General features: G+C 45.3%; 1 protein-coding gene across 1 annotated transcript; it reads left to right on the top strand.

The window, feature by feature from the left end:
• Positions 1–287: 287 nt before the first annotated feature.
• On the top strand, positions 288–23,678 carry LOC138785814 (SOSS complex subunit C). Its single transcript, XM_069962172.1, has 4 exons — positions 288–459; positions 14,555–14,657; positions 16,583–16,673; positions 23,195–23,678. The coding sequence occupies exons 1-4, from the start codon at positions 432–434 to the stop codon at positions 23,288–23,290; spliced, it is 318 nt and encodes a 105-aa protein (XP_069818273.1). The 5' UTR covers positions 288–431; the 3' UTR covers positions 23,291–23,678.
• Positions 23,679–23,962: the final 284 nt, after the last annotated feature.

The following is a 23,962-nucleotide window of genomic DNA, read 5'->3' as shown; positions in this document are numbered from 1 at the left end:
CACACACACACACACCAGTCCTCTCCCCCTGTATACAGACCCCACACACCAGTCCCTTCCCCCTGTATACAGACTCCACACTCCAGTCCTCTCTCCATGTATTCCTCCGTGTTATTGTGAATATTGCAGCTTCCTTCCCTCAGTTTCTGCAGGAGATAATGGTGCAGCAGTTTACTGCTTCCTACTTCCTGCTTGTAAGGGCAACACCCCGCCCCTCCTGGTGACATCACACTCATAGGGGAGGATACACTCTAGCATCTACCAATCACTGATGCTGCAGCCTCCATCTTATTCCTGTCTCAGCACGCTGCTTGTTGCCTCAGCTGCGTCGCTCTGCTCAGCCTGCATATTAGTAACTGTGAACCTCTGCCTCCGCTGTGACGTCATACCTACCAGGAGCCACTCCATTCTAGCCTCTACTCTGAGGCAAGATGGCGGCGCCGCCACCACCGGCTGCAGGTAAGAGCAGGGCAATATTCTGTGCTAGTATTGACTCCTTATTGTACTTAGTTTTGTTATAGCTGTGTACAATGAGGGACTGGCGGGTGGGCGGTCATTATATACTGGCAGCCTGACCTGTTACATAGGGCATAGCTCCCAACTATACTTTTTAATTAAAGGAAGCTTTCACACATCCGATATCTGCTGCAGATTGAGGCAATCACACATCCGATATCTGCAATCTGCAATCACACATCCGGGATCTGCTGCAGATTGAGGCAATCACACATCCGGGATCTGCTGCAGATTGAGGCAATCACACATCCGGGATCTGCTGCAGATTGAGGCAATCACACATCCGGGATCTGCTGCAGATTGAGGCAATCACACATCCGGGATCTGCTGCAGATTGAGGCCATCACACATCCGGGATCTGCTGCAGATTGAGGCAATCACACATCCGGGATCTGCTGCAGATCCTGTATGTGTGGATGCATCCTTAGGATTGGATTACCAATGTGTTTCAGTAACTGCATTTACAGGGACCCACTGTCACATAGGTGACATGGACACACAATGGCTTCCTCATTTTATGTGTCACGGATCATATCCACAAAACTGACCTTAAAGGAGAAGTCCGGCGAAAATTATTTTCTTATATGTTATTACTTATGGAAAGTTATACAATTTTCTAATGTACATTAATTATGGGAAATGCTCATATACTGCTATTTCCCTTAATTTAGTGTATCAGGAAGTGTTAGCATTATCTCTGAAGCAGTGACGTCACGACCAACGGTGTAATTCCTATGGAGTGTCCAGCAGGGGGCGCTCTATATATAGAAGTCAATGAGTACCATTGACTTCTATATATAGTGCGCCCCTGCTGGACACTCCATAGGAATTACAGTGTATGTAATGTAATGTAATGTAATGCACTGTACTGTTGTGACTTTATGAATACATTTGCAGGGCACCGAGCAGGGAGGGAGAGAGGTGCCATCTACCTCCTCCCTCCTTGCTCGGTGCTGGGAACATATACAAAGTACTACTCCCCCATTATCTGCAGATAATGGGGGAGTAGTACCTGTGCTATCCCTATCACCGCCCGCGCCGCCGCCGCTCACACAGGGGCTGCTATTCATGCCCCCCGCCGCTCCCCCTCCTCCTCCTCCCGGCATCAAACTTACGATCGCGCCGCTGATTCCCCGCCGCCCGCGCCACTCCTAACTACCCGCCCGCTCGCTCGCTCGCCCGCCCCGTTCCTGGCCGTCGCTCTCTGCTCATGCCGGCCGCGTCAGCCCGCCCCCACCCCGGCCGGGGACACCAGGAAGCGCCGTGCTCCCGGCCGGGGTGGGGGTGGGCTGACGCGGCCGGCATGAGCAGAGAGCGGCGGCCAGGAACGGGGCGGGCGAGCGAGCGGGCGGGTAGTTAGGAGCGGCGCGGGCGGTGGGGAATCAGCGGCGCGATGAATAGCAGCCCCTGTGTGAGCGGCGGCGCGGGCGGTGATAGGGATAGCACAGGTACTACTCCCCCATTATCTGCAGATAATGGGGGAGTAGTACTTTGTATATGTTCCCAGCACCGAGCAAGGAGGGGGGAGGTAGATGGCACTCCTCTCCCTCCCTGCTCGGTGCCCTGCAAATGTATTCATTGAATACATTTATGGGATACTTTGGGGAGCAAGGACACTTGCTCCCCAAAGTATTCCATAAATGTATTCATAAAGTCACAACAGTACAGTGCATTACATTACATTACATTACATACACTGTAATTCCTATGGAGTGTCCAGCAGGGGCGCACTATATATAGAAGTCAATGGTACTCATTGACTTCTATATATAGATCGCCCCCTGCTGGACACTCCATAGGAATTACACCGTTGGTCGTGACGTCACTGCTTCAGAGATAATTCTAACACTTCCTGATACACTAAATTAAGGGAAATAGCAGTATATGAGCATTTCCCATAATTAATGTACATTAGAAAATTGTATAACTTTCCATAAGTAATAACATATAAAAAAATAATTTTTGCCGGACTTCTCCTTTAACACCTACAGATGTGTGTATGGGGCCATATGAAATGAATGTGTGAAAGGGGTCATAATGTCACATGATTAATCTGAATATAACAATTTTTAGGATCCAACTTGCAGCACATGATAGAATAATATGCAAGAATAATATGCAAGGTCTATTATACAGTAAGAAACCAGACACTTTCTAGAGCAACATAGAGACTGTATTAATGTCAATCAAATTTATAGTTCAAAAAGAGGGACATGGAAGCAGAAAAGAGTGAAAGAGGGACGTGGGTCAAAACTAGGGACTGTCCCTCCAAAAGAGGGACACTAAGGAGTTATGCATAGGGGGTCTGTATGTTGTCAGGGTTGGAGTGTAGGGGCCTTACTAGGTGCTGGTTGTTCTGATGGGACTCTTTGGCCTTCTAGGTCCTTACAATACATTGATTATAATGGTGCAGTAATATACCTATATGCCCTAGGGTAAGAGCATATTGGTCGAGATTTAGCAAACCTTGTGCAAAGGACCAGCTGCTAATAGAAATGTAGGAAGCAGCCTGGTAGGTTGCTATGGGCGACAGCGCAAGGTTTAATAGATTTTCCCCCATAATGAAGGTTGGCCACTTAGAATCTGTATATTTGTTACTACCGCACAGTTTTCTGGCTATCTAATCAATTGATGCCATATCACCAGGACACACCATGGTCTTATAAGTCTTCATTGTAGTCAGGCAGTAAAAACAACAGTAAAAAGGAGGAGAAGATCCACAGCGTCCAAAAAAAGGTTTGTTGTCTTTATTATGAGGCATATAAAAAGTTACAAAAGATAATGTAGGCCTACATGTTTCGGGGAAGCACACCCCCTTGATCACGGCAGTACACACTTTCACAGGTATATATGCCAAACATTTAGATGCAGTGGACAAGGGAACGCCCCGTGGGTGGGTGTGATTACGTGTGTGATTAGACACAATTGCTAAATGCTGTACATAACACATGACTACTAGTGTGCACAGTGCATATCAGACAAATGAGAAAAACATGAAAAAAAACATGGAAAAAGTGTTGTTTTTTTTGTTTTTTACCCTTTCTTTGAAAAAATAGATATGATAGGTCCGTTTTAAAGTTTAAACCTTTGGGTGTCCTGGTTTCTAAGCGGAGAATCCAAAAAGCCTCTCGCTTACATAGTGAGAGGAATGAGTTAATCCATCCAAAGAAATAAGAAGAAAAATAAATTCTTTTCTAAATGAACTTTCCTACATGACTGACCTTCAAGGACATACAGCTGTTTCACCATCTGTTTCCAGCAGATAATAAATGTCATTTTATTATTCACATTTTTGTAAGCTGATAACAAATGTTCATGTATCAACATCCTTATGTAAACAATTTTTAATTGAACATTTAATCTTATTGTATATCCATATCTGTCAAAACATATCTGTAGTTATTCGTTCTTTTGAAGTTGATGACTTGCATAGTGTATGACTTTGCATTTTACATTCATATCCATTGGTTTTTTCCTGTATAAATAAAGGTGGGTTCTCAGAGATAGCAGAACACACCAGACTTGTTTGCAAGATACGTAGTCTGTGTCCTCATTCTAAGTGCATGGTGTGGGAGAGGGGATCCGGACCCATTCTCCAACTCAATTAGGAAACAGCCAACAACAGTAGGCCTTCTTTGGGAAGGCACCTCGACAGTAGGAGACGGACCCAATCTCCGTCTCGTTTTGGTTTAGACACTCGTTCTATAGGGATGACTCGAAGAGAGCAGCACTCCCCCTGGTGGACATCAAAAAAGTGTCGCGTTAACCCTGACATGGCTTTGCGTGAGTTAAAACGTGATGCTGCTGATGCATCAGCAATAAGTTCAGCAATCCTTTGTTTTAGTTTACTTTTGTGCTGCCAACATATTGTATGTTGCAATCAGAGCACCAGGCAAGATAAACAACATAAGAGGTGTTGCAGTTGAGAAAAGAAGATATGTTGAAAACTTGAAAACTGGAACGTGAGACTCCTGGATATGACCGCACAATCTGCATCTGGGCATGGAGCACTGTTTACTGTTTTTTTTTTTTGTTTTTTTTTCATGTTTTTCTCATCTGTCTGATATGCATTGTGCACACTAGTAGTCATGTGTTATGTACAGCATTTAGCAATTGTGTCTAATCACACACGTAACCCCACCCACGGGGCGTTCCCTTCTCCACTGCATCTAATTGTTTGGCATATATACCTGTGAAAGTCTGTACTGCCATGATCAAGGGGGTGTGCTTCCCCGAAACATGTAGGCCTACATTTTTATCTTTTGTAACTTTTTATATGCCTCATAATAAAGACAACAAACCTTTTTTTGGACGCTGTGGATCTTCTCCTCCTTTTTACCATTATTAGCGGGTGCGGCCCGCTACCACTCCACTTGCTCCTGCCTGAATGTCCACCATCACACAACAAACCACCTATGGTAAGCTGAGTCCCCCCCTCCAGCTCTCCCTCTGCCCAGCCTGCTCTAGCCCCCCCCCTGCAGCGCTCTCTGCCCAGCCTGCTCCAGTCCCCGCCCCTCCAGCTCTCCCTCTGCCCAGTCCCCCCCTCCAGCTCTCCCTCTGCCCAGCCTGCTCTAGCCCCCCCCCCCTGCAGCGCTCTCTGCCCAGCCTGCTCCAGTCCCCCCCTCCAGCTCTGCCTAGCCTGCTCCAGTCCCCCCCCTCCAGTTCTCCCTCTGCCCAGCCTGCTCCAGTCCCCCCCCCTCCAGTTCTCCCTCTGCCCAGCCTGCTCCAGTCCCCCCTCCAGCTCTCTCTCTGCCCAGCTAGCTCCAGTCCCCCCCTCCAGCTCTCCCTCTGCCCAGCCTGCTCCAGCCCCCCCCCCCACTCCAGCTCTCTCTCTCTCTCCCTCTGCCCAGCCTGCTCCAGCCCCCCCCCCACTCCAGCTCTCTCTCTCTCTCTCTCTCTGCCCAGCCTGCTCCAGTCCTCCCCCCTCCAGCTCTCCCTCTGCCCAACCTGCTCCAGCCCCCCAACTCTCCCTCTGCCCAGCCTGCTCCAGTTCTCCCTCTGCCCAGCCTGCTCCAGCCCCCCCCCCTCCTGCTCTCCCTCTGCCCAGCCTGCTCCAGTCTCCCCCCCCCCCCCCTTAGCTCTCCCTCTGCCCAGCCTGCTCCAGTCCCCCCTCCAGCGCTCTCCCTCCCTCCCTTTCCCTCCCCCCCCGCTCTCTCTCCCTCCCCCCCCCGCTCTCTCTCCCTCCCCCCCCGCGCTCTCTCTCTCCCCGCTCTCTCTCGCCTCAACTGCTCCCAAACTGTCCCAGTCCCCCGCAGTCTAACCCAAGCCTGCCCCAAACGGAAAGTGACGCCTCAGATCAAAGAAGACGTCACCTGTGAGTCCCTGAATGATGTTTTTGTGTCCAGTACAACATTATCTGTTAGGGGTCCAATACCACTCTATGCCGTAATACACACACTGCTTCTTCATAATAGCACCCCTACCTTCCCCATGGCTGAAGGTCGGGGGGGAGGGGGCGCTTTTATCAAGAGTCGCTCTGTTGCCAAAAAGACCTAGAAACTGCCCTGATGAGGGGACTGGTTGAGGAGGTGAAGGGGGAGTGAGGGGGGCTTGTTGAGGGTGTGAAGATGGAGTAAGGGGGCTGGTTGAGGGGGGAGTGAGGGGTTGAGTGGGGGCTGGGTGAGAGGTGGAAAGAAAGAGGGATGATTTTCCTTTTTTGGGGGGGGGGGGGGTGTTGGAATTTTGCATTGGGATTTAATTATAATTTGTTTTATAGTCCGGCCCTCCGACAGTCTTAGGGACAGTGAACTGGCCCCCTGTGGGAAAAGTTTGGGGCACCTGGAATAGGGTGAAGTATGATGCAGGCTCTGGAACTGGGCCCATGTCATACTCTGTGGGTGCTGGTTGCTATCTGTAATGTACCGACATCATAGATCAGCTCATTGCCGGTCATTTAACTGTTTAGAGGCAACAAAAATTAAAAGCAACTGCGGCATCTTAAACAGTTTTGACAGCTGGCGGTGGCGCAGTGGCCTGATCAGCACCCTTACAATGTAATCTTGGGGTGCTGATCTGCTACCTATTGATTTCATTGGGTAGCAGAACTTGCAGCAAAGCTCTGTACCTGACCCATGATGTGTAAGGAGTTAATTGACTGATATAGCATCATCACTACTTACTGTACAGGAGCCCAGACCATGTCATTTTGACAGGAGTCCCTGCTCTGAAAAGCATTTCCTGCTCAAAAGCAGAAGGTTTCTGCTCCTGAGCTCCCTATTGCTATACAGTTGTGGCTGGGCGCAGACTGAGCAGGAGGCATGCATTGGATGCCTCCCTTTCAGCCTGCCGGAATAGTGTTAGGGTTCTATTCCACGGGCCGAGCAGGGCCCGATCAACGATGTAAACGAGCGCCGATCTGCTAGATCGACGCTCGTTTACTGGGTCTATTCCACGGCCCGATGATCATTGAGCGAGGGCTGCAGGGACATCATTACCGATGTCCTTGCAGCCCCTGCAGTAATACATTACCTGTCAGGTCTTCCTCCCCGAGTCCCGCGCGCTCTAGCTTCAGAATTGCCTGTCAGCTGACAGGCCACTCAGCCAATCACAGGCCGCGGCGGTCCCGGCCTGTGATTGGCTGAGCGCTCCGTCAGCTGACAGGCCATTCTGAAGCTAGAGCATGCGGGACCCAGGGAGGAAGACAGAGCGGAGGAGAAGACCTGACAGGTAATGTATTACTGCAGGGGCTGCAAAGACATCTGTAACTATGTTCCTGCAGCCCTCGCTCAATGATCATCGGGCCGTGGAATGGACCCAGTAAACGAGCGGCGAGCGGTGGGGGAACGATGATTTTAGGTCTGGCCCTAAATGAACGATCAGCCGATGACACGATCATCTGCTGATCATTCTCTCTATTCCACCGAACGATAATCGGCCGAATCGGGCCAAATGGGGCCGATTCGGCCGATTATCGTTACTGTGGAATAGGGCCCTTAGGGTGGGTTCACATTGAGGAATTTAAGAGGTAAGTTTTCTGCTTGAAATTCCTCGCCTATTCAGCTCTGACAGAATTCAAGCAGAATGCAAGCAGAATTTAAGTCCCCATTGAGTTCTATAGGACTCCTCTAGCAGAATCCGCCCAAAGGCCCAGTTCACACTGAGCAAGAACGGCAGAAATCCGCTTCGGATCCTCTCCGCCGCGCTCAGTGTCCTGCTTTGAGTGAATGAGAGGGCGCGCGCGTCTGCTTCCTCTCCTCTCCGTTCAAATAAGTGACATGTCATTTATTTGAGCAAAGATCGGCGGCAGCGGAGGAGCGCGCGCCCTCTCATTCACTCAAAGCAGGACACTGAGCGCGGCGGAGAGGTCCTATGTAGCACCATGTATGGGTTCAATGTAGCACCATAAAATTCTGGAGCATTATAGGATTGAGGTCTATGGACCTCTCCCTAGGCCTCCCAGGACTACACCAGGTCACTATCCTGGAGGTGGGGGGAGATTCTGGAGTTCAGGAGGCTTGGATGTGTGTCACCCAAGTCAGCTGGATCCTGGACCTTATTCTCCAGGACTTCAATATAGTCATCTTCTCCCCCCAAATGTTTCCTAGTCCACCTACCTTCTCAGCTCCTTTTAATCAGGACTCTTCTACAGTGTCTAAAAGCTGATAAAGCCCTGTGTTGTGACCTCTGCCCAAGTGCCAGGGTTAGAGAAGGGGCACCTTTCAGCTATTCCTTATTTAGTAACTGAACGGAACATACAGGCTTAGTATAAACTTGGGACCCATCAAATTTTATCTGATAAAGAGGATTCAAGAGGGAATCCATGTAGTCTACTACTCAACTTAATTTATAGGATGCTATGAGGGCGTTAATCGACTTAAAGAGATGCTTCTACTATGTTTCCACTCTTTAGTAGTAGTTTGCATGGGCAGTTGTGTCCAGCATTATCAATGCAGTGCTCTCTCCTTTGGGATTCATCAGCCCTTTTGCATCTTCTCTAGTTTATGGGGAAGTTGATTCCCTACCTTTATCGGTTTGGGATAAATATTTCGGCCTGTCTGGTTGAGTTTTCTTCCTTTGACAGATTCCACATAGAAGCTGTTCCGAAAATAACGGCAGCCAGTGATGATCTTTATTCCTGGGGGTGGCTGATAAACAATCAGCAATCGGATCTCAACCCAGACACCCAAAATATATTTGGGGATCCTCCGGATTCCTAGGTAATAATGTCCTCTCTCCCCTCAGATTAAGTACCTCTGGTGGAGAAGACTAGACTCTTCCCAACTCTTCCAAGGACAGCAGCAAGGTCCTCAGGCCTTAAAGAGCTGCAGGCAGTCGGGGTGCCTCACAGCAGGCGAAGAATATCTGGAATCTAACAATTCACATCTTATTGGACAACAGTACCACTGTGGCACATCTGAGACACCAGGATAGTGCAGAGCAGAATCCAATCGCCTTCTACTTCTTTAGGGACCAGTTCCATCCGGATCTGTCAAGACTCAAGATGTCGACCTGAATCCTGAGTCTATTTAGGAGCAGAGGCCTCTCTGAGGCTGTGATTCCTACATCTAGGAGAATATGAGGCCGTTCTCTTGTAGGATATATCTGAAGGTCTCAAGTCGGACACTCTTAGGCTGGGTTCACACTATGTATATTTGAGGCTGTATTTGTGAGGCTGTATAGCAACCAAAACCAGGAGTGGATTGAAAACACAGAAAGGCTCTGTTCACATAATGTTGTAATTGAGTGGATGGCCGTCATTTAATGGCAAATTTTTGCTGTTATTTTAAAACAACGGCTGTTATATTGAAATAATGGCAGTTATTTACCGTTATATGACGGCCATCCACTCAATTTCAACATTGTGTGAACAGAGCCTTTCTGTGTTTTCAATCCACTCCTGGTTTTGGTTGCTATGAGGACCTGACTTGAGGACCAAATACTGCCTGAAGTATACAGTGTGTGAACCCAGCCTTAAGGTGCATGTTGCAACCTTATCCGCTATTATTATATGATATATCATCTGCTATTACTCATTATATCATATATTATCTGTTGTTTATCATATCATATATCTGCTATTAATCATTATATGATATATCATCTGGTATTAATCATTATATTTATCATGAATCATAGATGTGTTTAGAACTTAGGGGGAATGCTTTTAAACAGGAATCCTACTTTTAATCGACATTTCCCTTGGGATTTTAACATTTTACTTTGAAGCCCTTAATCATTTTTCCTTCGAAATCCTATTTGGAGTACAGTCTCAAGTTCCTGTTCCTATAAGACAGCCATCCTGTGACCATAATCTTAGATAAGACGAATCGGAGACCCGCACACTCTTTATCCGTGACTCTTAGGGCCCTATTCCACAGTAATGATAATCAGCCGGATCGGCCCCGTTTGGCCGATTTATCGTTCTGTGAAATAGAGAGAACGATCAGCCGATGATCGTTCATTAAGGGTCAGATCTAAAATCATCGTTCCCCCACCGCGCATCGCTACGGTTGAATAGCAGTGCACAGCGGGCGACCGACGATTTGACAAGCAGCAGCATCTTGCATTACCTGTCCAGGCTTCTTCTCCGCGCTGTCTTTATCCCCGGGGCCTGCGCGCTCTATCTTCAGAATGGCCGGTTAGCTGACGCAGCGCTCAGCCAATCACAGGCTGGGACCACCGCGGCCTGTGATTGGCTGAGTGTGGCCTGTCAGCTGACTGGCCATTCTGAAGATAGAGCGCGCAGGACCCGGGGATGAAGACAGCGTGGAAAAGAAGCTTGGACAGGTAATGTATGATGCTGCAAGGACATCAGTAACTATGTCCTTGCAGCCCTCGCTCAACATGGAATAGGCCCAGTAAACGAGCGGCGATCTAGCAGATCACCGCTCGTTCACATCGTTGATCGGGCCCCCCTTGGCCCGTGAAATAGGACCCTTACTGTCTTTTCCAGAGGGACAGAATAGTGTCCCGATTTGTTTCCGTGGTGGTGTCATCTTTCTTTGTCTTATGATCATTCTGTATCAACTCCAAAGATGATTAAAGGACAAGTGCCATGAAAAACTTTTTCCCAGTAATTGAAGCATATTACAAAGTTATATAGCTGTGTAATATGCTTCAATCATCTATCTGCCTCCTTTCCCTGTCTTTTCCCCCCTCCACCCCCCACCAGGAAGTGTCCTGACTCACACAGACCTGATTACTGTCGTCACCGTCACCAGGCAGCTCCTTCTTGTGAGGATGAGTCATCAGCAGGAGGGGCTGCTCTAGGTCCTGTTACACCAGCCTCCCCTCCCCCTCCTTGTCAGGTGACTCTGCTTGCTCAGCTTATCTTCTCTAGTGACATGACTCCTTCACGGCAGCAGGAGAGAGGGTATGAGGGGAGGGGGGAGCTGCCTATGTGCCGTAGTCAGTCTGAGGGAAGATAAGCAAGTGAGATGTGACATGTGATGGCTTGCAGTTGTTCAGCCAATAGGAGCTGAGCAAGCTGTCACCTGACAAGGCAGGGGAGGGGGGAGGCTAGTGTAACAGGAGAAGGAGCTGAGAGAAGCATTAATCAGGTCTGTGTGAGTCAGGACACTTCCTGGTGGGGGGTGGAGGGGGGAAAAGACAGGGAAGGGAGGCAGATAGGTGATTGAAGCATATTACACAATTATATAACTTTCTAATGTGCTTCAATTACTGGGAAAAAGTTTTTCATGGCACTTGTCCTTTAAGGATGGAAGTTTTATTCCTGGACCGTAGGGAAACTGTAATATAGTTCAATCCTGTAACACCTGGATTGATCTTCATTCAATTCCAGAGGAAGAATATACTGAAGAGATTTCCTGCAGTTTCTAGCTGGCGGAATCCAGAATGCTGTATGGAAGCATAGGTATAGGACTTACCTTTACCTTTATTGATCAAGGCCCTTTCATTCAGGGCTGCGTTCACTTCTTGGGCGGAGAAGGCTTACACATCTTTAGATCAGATTGCAGAGCTATCACTAGGTCTACTACTATTGCCATGCATCGTGGTTGTCAGTTTCAGCTCAGTGAAGACCTGGTTTGGTAAGAAAGGTCTTCAGGCTGTGGCCCCGCCCTAGGGGAAATTATTGGTATTTCTCCAGTGGTGCCGTCGTGAAGGTGAGGAGAGAAAATAGTATTAGTCTTACTGGTAAGACGTTTTCTACGAAACCTTCACGACGGCACCAACATCCCTCCCTATATTGTATTGCTGAATATAATACTCACGTGGTGCTCAGAAGTTGTTATAATGCACTGGTGCTAGTAAGAAGGGGAGGGGCTTTTAACCCCTCGTGTTTGTGCTTTTCCTGTCCCTAGGGCATTAGTAAACTCCTGTGGTGCCGTTGTGAAGGTTTTAAAATAACGCCTTCTTCCTACATTCTGTGCACTTTAATGTGTTGCGGAACAGAGATCGTTGTTCCTGGCATCATTATTCATTATGACAATGGTGGCACTATAATAGTGCAAACAATTGGGGGTAGGCCAATGAAATTTTTTTTTTTTTTAACTCAACTGGCGTTAGAAAGTGCCAGACACTTGTAATGTACTTCTCCAGTCTTCCAGACAGTCCTTATAAGCTTCTGTATGTCCTGCAGGAAGTGGTGTATTCTTTTCAGTCTGGCATGTTGTCTCTGCTACCTTCTCTGTCCATGAAAGGAACTATCGAGAGCAGAAGCCATTCCCCATAGAAAACCTCTCCTGCTCTCCAAAGTAAAAATAATTCACCACTTTCTGCAAGACATACAGAAGCTGATAAGTACTGGAAGATTGAGATTTTTTAATAGAGTTTGCTCGTAGTGGTATAGTTTTTAGGACTTCCACTGTGTGGTAATACTGACATGTTATCTATGTTACTCAAGTCAGTATGATTACAACGTTATCCAAATCATATAACTCTTGAGTTATTTGACCACTTTTAACCCCTTCCTGCATGAGGGCGTAACTGTACGTTCTCATGCGGGTGGGGGTTAAAAGTCCGATCGCCATGCCCGCTAATTAGCCCTATAAATGCAGCTGTCAAAGCTGACAGCTGCATTCAAAATTCTCCTTTGCAGCTTCGCTGGTTTCTAGTAGAGGGGGGAATCTCCCCCCACGACATGGTTGTGGAGGAAAAAATCCCCGCATTTGACCTGGGCCAGGGTTTACGCCATAAGGGGTTAAAAATGTAAACTTTTTTGGCTTTCAGTCTCAAGGGCTATAAAAGGGCAATTTTTTTTGTGCCATATCTGTAGTTTTTATTGGTAACACATAGAGATGAGCGAACCTGGAGCATGCTCGAGTCGATCTGAACCAGAATTTTCGGCATTTGATTAGCGGTGGCTGCTGAAGTTGGATAAAGCCCTAAGGCTATGTGGAAATCATGGATATAGTCATTGGCTGTATCCATGTTTTCCAGACAACCTTAGAGCTTTATCCAACTTCAGCAGCCACTGCTAATCAAATGCGATCATTCGGGTTCGGATGGACTCGAACCCGTTTCGCTCATCTCTAGTAACACACTTGCACATATGCAACGCTTTTATCACTTTTTCTTAAATTTTTCTGGGATGTGACCAAAAATCTGAAATTTTGCACTTTCGGCAGGCTTTTGTGCTTATGTAATTTACCGTTAGAGATTGGGAATGTGATGATTTAATAGTTTAGGTGATTCCGCTTGGCTGCTCGCTACATAGTGTGCTGTGGGGAGTTCTGATGTTGGCGCGCACAGATGATCTTTTAAGAGACCAGCTGTTCTGTGACCCGGACTGTCTCTTACATTGTGTGAACATAGCCTAATGCTCTTCTGTCCTGTACTGTAGGGATTCTTACACTTATCAATGTAATACATGGGTACTGTAGGTAATTATTTGGTGCTGGAACTAATTAAACACATTAACATTATTTCCTATGGAAAGACACTGCTCGGTTCTTAAACTGCCTTCCTAATTAAAGGGGAAGTCCGGGCAAAATAATAATAAAGATATTTTATTGCCCAACAAAAGTTATGAAAATTACTAATTTGAAGGGACGTAGACAGTTGTATACAACCATGTAAAGGCTCTTTTTTTGCAAGAATATTATACAAACAGACAAAAGGTCAATGATATGAGTCACTCAATGTGAGCTCTGTGTCAGACCAATGTCATTGAAAAATTTCTATGGCTGTTACCGTAATGTTGTGTAGCACTTGGCGGTAAATACTGTTAAGAGCGCACAGCTCTTGAATCTAGTTTCCATTAGAGCACCGATTCAGCAGGGTTTGCTATAAATAATCCAGGTAAACAAAGGGATAATAGTATGGGGAAGTAGTTGACATTTAATGTGTTTACTTCAGGTTTGGGACTCTAAAAATAAGAGTTTAGCATTTGATGTAGCGCAGTCTAAGATATAAAGGGATACAAACAGATATCCTGATAGCACTAAAATTGCCAGAAATCAATGACTATACTATTAGCTGACAGCCAGAGACCTTTCTTAGTTGACACTAATCTCTTGTCCTTTAAAGGCAACCACCACTGCTCTTCCTTGAAGAATCCATGGGGGGGAGAAAACATATTTTCACTAATCATATCTGATGAAAATCCCTACAAAGAAAAGTTTTGTTTAAAACTCATTTGTTTACTGAAGCCAATATGGGAAAGGGTTTTTCTTTTATTAATGACACCTTTTTACCACCCTCCCTGCCTTGTAGCTATGTGCTTGAAAGCATTATCTGGGGCATAAACATACACAGTGCAATGGTTTAGGGGCATGTTTCATGAACACAGTTTCTCCTCATTAACGCCAGAGGAAAAAATGCATTTTAATAAAGATATTCATAATTTCTTTTATTGTGGGTAACAGTTTAATTCAGTTACTAGACAAAATAGATTTAAAAAAAAATATATATTTATATATATATATATATATATATATATATAATTTATTCCCTTTATTGTGTGTGGGTCATTTTGTGTTGCTTTGTCTCCTATTTCAGTTAAAGTGCTACTGTCATTTGCAGTGATGTCAAATGTTAGTACAAATGACTGCAATCCTCTGAGTGATGCTCTCAGGTTATTAAATTGGCTCATCCTAAATTCTTATATATTTCATAGCCATATTCTTTTCTTTCATAGGTTTTGCGAGCAAGAATAGAGTTGCTATTTTGGCAGAACTAGACAAGGAGAAGAGAAAGTTGCTTCTGCAGAATCAGTCTTCAACAAACAATCCAGGGGCAAGGTAAGAAAATGCGCCTGACATAGCTAGGATCACTGCTGTTTGTTGTTGTCAAGACCTTAAAGAGAACCAATCGCGGCCGACTTTATTTTATTTTTTAAATTTATTTAATTGAAATCTTTTTTTTTTTTTATTAATATTTGTAAATATTATAAATTTTGTGGCCACGTTTTTAATTCACCTTTCCTTCACCGTCTTGCGCCGTTTCTTTTCAAAAGAGTTGGCGAGAGACAGGAAACTCCCGTCATGCAGAGGAGTGGAATAGGGTCCCATGATCCTTTGCCTGCCGCTCCGTCAATACACAGTGATTTTGTGCTATACAGCGCAAGATCGCTGTGTATTATCTAGTGTTCCTGGTCTTATCTATTCATGAAGATACAGACTGCCTTTGCAGTCTGTCATCAAGATGGCGATGCGAGGCCTTACTGCACCGATACAGAGGATTAGGTAAAGTATAAGATACAGACTGCAAGTCTATTTATGAAGATACAGACTGTCTTTGCAGTCTGTATCTTATGCGTTAACTAATCTTCTGTACAGGTGCGGTAAGGCTGGGCGCCGCCATCTTGATGACGACGACGATGAAAATGCACTGCTGGAACACAACTGACGTCATCAAGATGGCGGCACCCGACCTTACTGCACCTGAACAGAGGATTAGGTAAAGTAAAAGATAGAGGCTGCAAAGGCAGTCTGTATCTTCATAAATAGACTTAAGGAGAGAGAAACTTTTATAATAGGGACAGTCAGATTTAGTAGATAGGTTCTCTTTAAGGCTATGTTCACACATGGTGTTTAATTAGTGTTATTGCATTTTTGCCCCAGTTTTGACGCTATTTTACCACGAATTGTACGATCATGGTGAAATAGTGCTATTTTTGCTGCTTGTCGCTGAAACACATAATTATTGCTAAATAAATGCCATGTGTGAACATAGCCTTAATCTTTTTTTGCAGTGTTAAATAGCGCACCCATAGCTCCATATTGTAATTACCTGTTCTAAGACATTTTAAGGTATCACTGATAACTCATTCCCTCTCCATGCAAAAAATGAGTTAAACTGAAGCCACTCTGTCCTGCCCCCCCCCTTCCAAGACGTGGATTACCTCCTAATGTGATGACTAGAGACGAGCGAATCGGGTTCGAGTCGATCCGAACTTGAACGTTATTGGTTTAACAGTATTGGATTAGCTGGGGCTCCTGAACTTGGATGAAGCTCTAAGGTTGTCTGGAAAACATGGATACAGCCAATGACTATATCCATGTTTTCCACATAGCCTTAGGGCTTTATCCAACTTCAGCAGCCACCGCTAATCAAATGCCGAAAGTTCGGGTTCGGATCGACTTGAGCATGCTCCAGGTTCGCTCATCTCTAGTGATGACAGATGACAGCGTCAGCTCCCTCCTTGCTGCAAATGCACCCCCTATACACGGATTACATCTAAGGGCTCCGGCCAGCTTCCTCCCGTGCTGCAGCCGCCCCAAGCATGCTTCTTGTTGACTTGGCCTCCTTCACATTTCCCATATCCCAGTCTAATTGAGCATCTGTGTAATGTGTTTTTAAGATGTGTTGGAAAAGCAAGTGTGATCCATGAACACTACACCTCATAAGACTTAAGTGTACCTCCAGTGTTGGGGGAACATTTTTCTAATACACTTCCACCTTGAATTTGGCATGTCAGAATAGGTTTCTGAGTGCCCATATTCCCCACCACATACAGCTGTACTTTATAAGAAGAGCTTCCTGTTGTGTCTCCAAAGCTTGTGTCTTCAGTGCAAGACCCAGCACCATAGACTTAGCATAGCTTTATGCTAGTATTGAAAAATAGCAAGATTTTTCTTATTGAATCTACATTTAGAGAATGGGTAGATAAAGCTTTATTATATAGTGCTAAATATTTTTTTCTATTTCTTGTATCTTCTTACAGTATAGCTCTCGCAAGGCCAAATGTTAACAAGGATTTTCGTGACCATGCAGAACAGCAACATATAGCTGCCCAACAAAAAGCTGCACTTCAGGTATGTTTTAAGGTGAAAAGCTATATCAGGCAGGAATGTTTGTGTAACATGAGGTGGGAGCTGCTTTCTTCAAGAAACAGCATCACTCTTGTGATGATTCTGTGTGGTTTTGCAGCTCAGTTTTATCGACTTCGAGGGGTAAGTGTAGCTTCACACGTTCCGGATTTGCAGCGGATTTTACACTGCGAGTTTGCAGCGAAATCCGCTGCGAATCCTGGTACAGTGAAGTTAAATGGGTCACATACCTGCAGCGGAGTATTCATTCCCCTGCCAGTACGTGACCCAGCCCCTTTAACCCCAGCAGCCCATGCCCGGAGCATACATTACCTGCTCGGCGGCGCGGCTGCATGTGAGGCTCCCGTTGGTCCCCATCAGCCAATCAGTGCACAGGCAGCACTGATTGGCTGATGGGGACAGACTGGAGCCTCACATGCTGCTGATGCAGTATTAAAGGGGCCGGGTTACATACCGGCAGCGGAATGAAAATTCCACTGCGGGTATGTGACCCATTTAACTTCACTATACCAGGATTCACAGCGGATTTTGCTGCAAACCCGTAGCGTGAAATCCACTGTGTGTGAAACTACCCTAAACTACCAAAAACAACCTAAGGACTGGTGTGATGCTGTTTTTGGAAGAAAGAAACTATGTTTCTCTCCTCACCTTCACGACGGCACCACAGGAGTTAACTCATGCCCTAGGGACAGGAAAAGCACAAACACGAGAGGTTAAAAGCCTGTCCCCTTCCTGCTAGCACCAGTGCTTTTCCTGTCCCTGTAGGGCAGGCACGAGAGGTGGGGGATCCATGGTGAAGATGAGAAGATCCCCCTGTTTGAAGATTTATTTCCCCTTACCAGCAGGGATCGATCGGGGTTTAACCTCCTTCCTTCCCATGGAGGCGGCTGGCTGATCTTCGGATCTGGGGTAAGGGATGGCCCGCTGGTTCTCCTCGCGCCATCCCTGATGTGGCGGGGGCGCGCAGAGAGTTTCCGTTGCTGCAACCTCTGGACCTCTCCTTTGTATACGCGCGTCCCGGGACTGGTCGTGCTGTGGCAGGCGATGTGGCCTAGTGGTCGGCGTTTGCGGCCTACTTCCGGCCGCAATGTACGGGCGTTCGGCGGAGGTCAGGCCTGAGGCCTAGTCTTTCAGCAGTGCCTTCAGTGGGGGGAGCACGCTGACGCCATGTGCCGGTAGAGACAGAACTCCTGGTCTTCCGAGGACGCCGGGCGGCAAGTTTGGAAAATCTGCAGAGTTGTGTGTCATCAGTCTTCTGAGGTCTGATCCACTGCATCACCTATGAGGAATCCTGCTGCAGACAAGCCTCCTCTGCCGCTGCCGGTGGTAAGTATGCCAACTAAAGTCTGCTACACTTGGGGGAGAGTGCTAGGGGTCAGCTTGTATAGTTCTGACTGTCCTAGTTTTCTATCTCCCTCTCTTCTTCCCTATACCTTTCAGGGTGATATATAATTACTCTGTGTGGGCACCAGCGTGCTGTATTCACCTTGGTGCTTAGGACTGTGATATATATACTTATGTATGTATGGATAAGGTTTTGCTCCTAGCTTTATTTTGCGAGAAGGAGCTTTTCCTCTTAGGAGATTTACCTGTTACTATGCGGGCCTCTCTCCTTTATTAACAAGAACATAAAACATCCTATTTTATAGAGGATGTTTAAATGGATGGAAGATCTGGCCAATCAGATGTTGCATTTCACCTGTTAAACACTTGCATAACCTAATGTAACTGTCATCCTCTGCGCTGTTTTCTCTCCTCATCTTCCTTCCTATCTGGTCGGTCAGATAATGAAGATTGATATGGCAGCTGCTACACCTATTGCTATACCTTCTTATGGCTTTAGCAGCTTTCAGCGTACCAGAGTTACCTGTTAAAATCTAGGAGTCACAGGCCCTGTCCTTTTGCTTCTAGGCTTGAATCTTGTACATTATCTGATTCAACTATTTGAATCCAGTAATTTATCTCTAGGCTTCTCTGCTCTATCAGATTGATACGCAGAGTCTAGGGAATATATTTTGCCATTTGATCTTACCTTCTCTCTGTCAGACTTCCACTGGGATGGAGGATACACAAGAGGGGTGATCTATTGGAGATGAGTTGTTTGCTGGGGTTAGCATGTGGAAGCTAGTTCCTATTCAGCAGACCTTTCAGGCCTCATCACTGATGATTAACAAAACCTGGGAAGAATGGGATTTAGACACCCAGGTGGTTAGAGTTACTAGCAATCACCTTGCCATTTGTAGGCTCTTCAACTGAGGCCAGGAGGATTTGTACAAGTCTTATAGACTGTTACTTTTCTCTTGTGAGAGATGTTACTGCTACATGTGTTCTTGTGCAGTACATATGGGAATCATTTAGAGTCGACCATCAAAATAAATAAATATATATATATAGGTTCCCTCGGGAACACATTATTGATGTCTTTTCTTTGTGGCGATTCCTGAGCCTTCTTGGCTGATTCCTCAGCAGTGATGGTCCATATGGTTGCCAGGAATTGGGTTCTACCTTTTCTGCCATTAGTCACAAAAAAAAAAAAAAATCTGACAAAGGATCTGACAATCCCATTCTATGCAAGGTCTTCAGTTGCCCTTTTATAGTATCTGGGAAATTCTTCTGTTCTAATAGACCTTCAGTAGTTAAGAAGTATGGGTTCAATGTAGCATCATAGAATTCAGGAGCATTATAGGAGGGATGTCTATTGACCTCTCCCAAGGCCTCTTAGGACTACACCAGGTCACTATCCTGGAGGTGGGGGGAGATTCTGGAGTTCAGGAGGCTTGGATGTGTGTCACCCAAGTCAGCTGGATCCTGGACGTTATTCTCCAGGACTTCAATATAGTCATCTTCTCCCCCCAAATGTTTCCTAGTCCACCTACCTTCTTAGCTCCTTTAATCAGGACTCTTCTACAGGGTCTAGAAGCTGATAAAGCCCTGTGTCGTGACCTCTGTCCTAGTGCCAGAGTTAGAGAAGGGGCACTTTTCAGCTATTCCTTATTTAGTAACTGAACGGAACATACAGGCTTAGTATAAACCTGGAACCCATCAAAATTTATCTGATACAGAGGATTCAAGATGGAATCCATGTAGTCTACTACTCAACTTAATCTATAGGATGCTATGAGGGCGTTAATCGACTTAAAGAGATGCTTCTACTATGTTTCAACTCTTGTCTTTAGTAGTAGTTTGCATGGGCAGTTGTGTCCAGCATTATCAATGCAGTGCTCTCTCCTTCGGGATTCATCAGCCCTTTTGCATCTTCTTTAGTTTATGGGGAAGTTGATTCCCTACCTTCATCAGTTTGGGATAAATATTCTGCCGGTCTGGTTGAGTTTTCTTCTTTTGACAGATTCCACATAGAAGCTGTTCAGAAAATAACGACAGCCAGTGATGATCTTTATTCCTGGGGGTGTCCGATAAACAATCAGTAATCGGATCTCAACCCAGACACCCAAAATATATTTGGGGATCCTCCGGATTCCTAGGTAATAATGTCCTCTCTCCCCTCAGATTGGGTATCTCTGGTGGAGAAGACTAGACTGTTCCCAGGGAGGCCTGGTTACACTTGAGGACTATGTCCATTTGGAATCCATGACTACTTATTACTCAGTGACACCTTAGAATCAGACTCATTCTAGATTCTTACTGTAATAAACTAATAGACTTGTCATTCTGAATCAGGCACAGGTATCCTTTTTTCCACAGGTCTGGTGCTCTCTATATGTTGGCCTACATGGCTTACTTGAAGATGGGGTTATCTTTGTATCCCTCTTCCTAAGATAATACCCAAGGACAGCATCAAGGTCTTCAGGCCTTAAAGAGCTGCAGGCAGTCGGGTGTCTTACAGCAGGCGAATAATATCTGGAATCTAACAATTCACATTTTATTGGACAACAGTACCACTGTGGCACATCTGAGACACCAGGATAGTGCAGAGCAGAATCCACTTCAGTCCATTCAGATTGGATCTTCACCTAGGGGAGCGACATATTTATCCCCAACAGCCACATATCTTACAATTCACATGGTTTATCTTAGCAGTCCATACATTTTCATGAGTGAAGGGTGTCTCAAGGAGGAAGGTCCAGATTTTATCCCTCAATTGGGTCTGCCTCTGATTTGTTCGCAGATTTATCAGAACAAGGAGGTATAGAAGTTCTTTCCAAGCGATGTTCCAGTGGCGGTGGATGTACTTGAACAGCCTTGATTTTCAGTCTTATATACAATCCTTTATCTTTTGGCTCTTTCCTGGGACACTACAGGAAAAGAGCCAAAACAGTGGAAATGGCTGTAAGAAGGTAGTCAGGCCTTGTACGAAGACTGGTCCTGGAGCCTCTGGGCTCTTCAACCTTTGGATTTGAGCCTTTGCCTTCTACTTCTTCAGGGACCAGTTCCGTCCGGATCTGTCAAGACTCAAGATGTCGACCTGAATCCTGAGTCTGTTTAGGAGCAGAGGCCTCTCTGAGGCTGTAATTCCTACAGTCTAGGAAAATGAGGCCATTCTCTTCTAGGATATATCAGAAGGTCTCAAGTCGGCCACTTAGGTGCATGTTGCAACCTTATCCGCTATTTATTGTTATATGATATATCATCTGCTATTTATCATATATCATCTGCTATTACTCATTTATATCATATATCATCTGTTATTTATCATTATATCGTATATCTGCTATTTATCATTATATTTATCATGAATCATAGATGTGTTTAGAACTTATGATGAACGCTTTTAAACAGGAATCCTACTTTTAATCCACATTTCCCTTGGGTTTTTAACTTTGTACTTGAAGACCTTAATCGTCTTCCTTCCAAACCTATTTGGAGTACAGTCTCAAGTTCCTGTTCTACAAGACAGCCATCCTGTGACCATAATCTTAGATAAGACGAATCGGAGACCCGCACACTGATTATCCGTGACTCTTACTGTCTTTTCCAGAGAGACAGAATAGTGTCACACTGATCCCGATTTGTTTCCGTGGTAGTTTCATCTTTCTTGGTCTTATGATCATTCTGTATCAACTCCAAAGATGATTAAGGATGGAAGTTTTATTCCTGGACCGTAGGGAAACTGTAATATAGTTCCTGGAATCCTGTAACACCTGGATTAATCTTCATTCAATTCCAGAGGAAGAATATACTGAAGAGATTTCCAGCAATTTCTAGCTGGTGGAATCCGGAATGCTGTATGGAAGCATAGGTATAGGACTTACCTTTACCTTTATTGATCAAGGCCCTTTCATTTAGGGCTGCGTTCACTTCTTGGGCGGAGAAGGCTTACACATCTTTAGATCAGATTGCAGAGCTATCACCTGGTCTACTATTGCCATGCATTGTGGTTGGCAGTTTCAGCTCAGTGAAGACCTGGTTTGGTAAGAAAGGTCTTCAGGCTGTGGCCCCGCCCTAGGGGAAATTGTTGGTATTTCTCCTGTGGTGCCGTCGTGAAGGTGAGGAGAGAAAATAGTATTAGTCTTACCGGTAAGACGTTTTCTCCGAAACCTTCACAACGGCACCAACATCCCTCCCTATATTGTATTGTTGAATATAATACTCACGTGGTGCTCAGAAATTGTTATAATGCACTGGTGCTAGCAGGAAGGGGAGGGGCTTTTAACCTCTCGTGTTTGTGCTTTTCCTGTCCCTAGGGCATGAGTTAACTCCTGTGGTGCCGTCGTGAAGGTTTCGGAGAAAACGTCTTACCGGTAAGACTAATACTATTTTTTGTAATCCTGGATAGCCCTTTTAATAGTTTAATGGCAAATTCATAGATTCTAGAATAATTGTTCACATTAAAAAATCACCCCAGGCCCTTTTTTGCATTACCCATGTTAATAAATCAGCAGGTTGTGGTATCCTAACCTGCTAATAGGGGACCTTACAAAGAGTCACATTGTATGTTTATTGTGGCACTCTGGTGCTCTGCTTTTATGAAATAAGTACTTTGGCCCCGATGCACCGATATGGCTGCCGCTCGCTTTTCTGAATGAATGGTCAGGGCAGCCATCAGCCAAAGTTTCTGGGCCCCCAACTAAAAGCAATAATCCCACAGATGCCTCTGGAGGATTTGGTTACTTTGGGTTGGGTTGCCATGGCAGCCAAAGCCAAAATCTGTTCACTGAGGGGTAAAGTACTGCCAACCAAGCCGCCAAATATTTCCCCCACCACCACCACACACCCTCGCCCGTGCAACAAGCAGCCTCATCGGCATATTGAGATGCATATACCTATTAAAAACATAAAAGCGGCAGAATTGGCAGAAAATGGCGCATCAAAGTATGATAATGGACATACAATGTGGCTCTGTGTAAGGTCACCTATTAGGCTCTATCAGCAGATTGGGATGTCCTGTAGATTCCCTTTAAGTTATTAGCTGATTGCTGTTACATGCTACAAGTTTTATAATGATGGCCAGGATTTTTCTTTTAGATTTTAAAACTTTTTGGAGCTCCCTAATGTATCTGCAAATAATTTCTTACAGTTATTGCAGCTAATGTATGTTCTCTCTGCAGCATGCACATGCACACTCCACTGGATACTTCATTACTCAAGACTCTGCTTTTGGGAATCTGATTCTTCCTGTTATCCCACGTCTGGAAGCTGAGTAATATTGTACACTTTGAAATTTCAAGAGACCATAGCTGAAGCTGCTCTTGATTGAACTGTCTACAAGCTCTGTATAACTTATGTAAATATGTATTATGGTTTTTTTTTCTACTTTTATGATTTTTTAATGCAGGAAGGTGTCCCTACCAGTCATCATTCAATAATTTACCACAGACATACAATAAGCAAAAATGTAGACTTGGGGTACAAACACACACGGCATATACGCTGCGTATTTACTGCTGCGATACGCAGCAGATTAGATCTAAATAACTGAACACAGTATCAAATCTGCTGCGTATCTGCTGTGTGTGTTTGTACCCTAAAGGCTAATGTAACACAACATTTTTGTCTGTAATAATAATAAAAATTAACTTTTTCAATTTTAAACTTTTCATTACCTTTAGTGACTTTTATCTTTTTACTCCATAACAGCACAGACATAATCATTTTCAATGAGTTTTCTACAAATAAAGATTGTCAGCGATTACATTTGTTTTGTCTGAAAGGAGTTATAAAGTAACTGCAACCTTAAACTTGCACTACGGATATGTGAATGAGACACAGCGCTCCCTTCTCCGTCGTCATAGTAGGCGTGAATTAGCACTCAGCTGGACATCATGCGAGTCGGCCCTCGTGGTCATGGAAACAGTATATAATATCATGCACTACAC

This window comes from Dendropsophus ebraccatus, chromosome 3 (assembly GCF_027789765.1).
Source record: "Dendropsophus ebraccatus isolate aDenEbr1 chromosome 3, aDenEbr1.pat, whole genome shotgun sequence".
NCBI classification, from domain to species: Eukaryota; Metazoa; Chordata; class Amphibia; order Anura; family Hylidae; genus Dendropsophus; species Dendropsophus ebraccatus.
Note: the sequence above shows the minus strand (reverse complement) of the source record. Positions and strands in the feature narration are given on the sequence as shown.

Excerpts from the sequence above, each read along its gene's own strand:
- LOC138785814 (XM_069962172.1), top strand. The coding sequence starts at position 432 with ATGGCGGCGCCGCCACCACCGGCTGCAG. Across the intron at positions 460-14,554 it reads GCCGCCACCACCGGCTGCAG|GTTTTGCGAGCAAGAATAGA; the intron begins GTAAGAGCAGGG and ends TTTCTTTCATAG. Across the intron at positions 14,658-16,582 it reads ACAAACAATCCAGGGGCAAG|TATAGCTCTCGCAAGGCCAA; the intron begins GTAAGAAAATGC and ends ATCTTCTTACAG.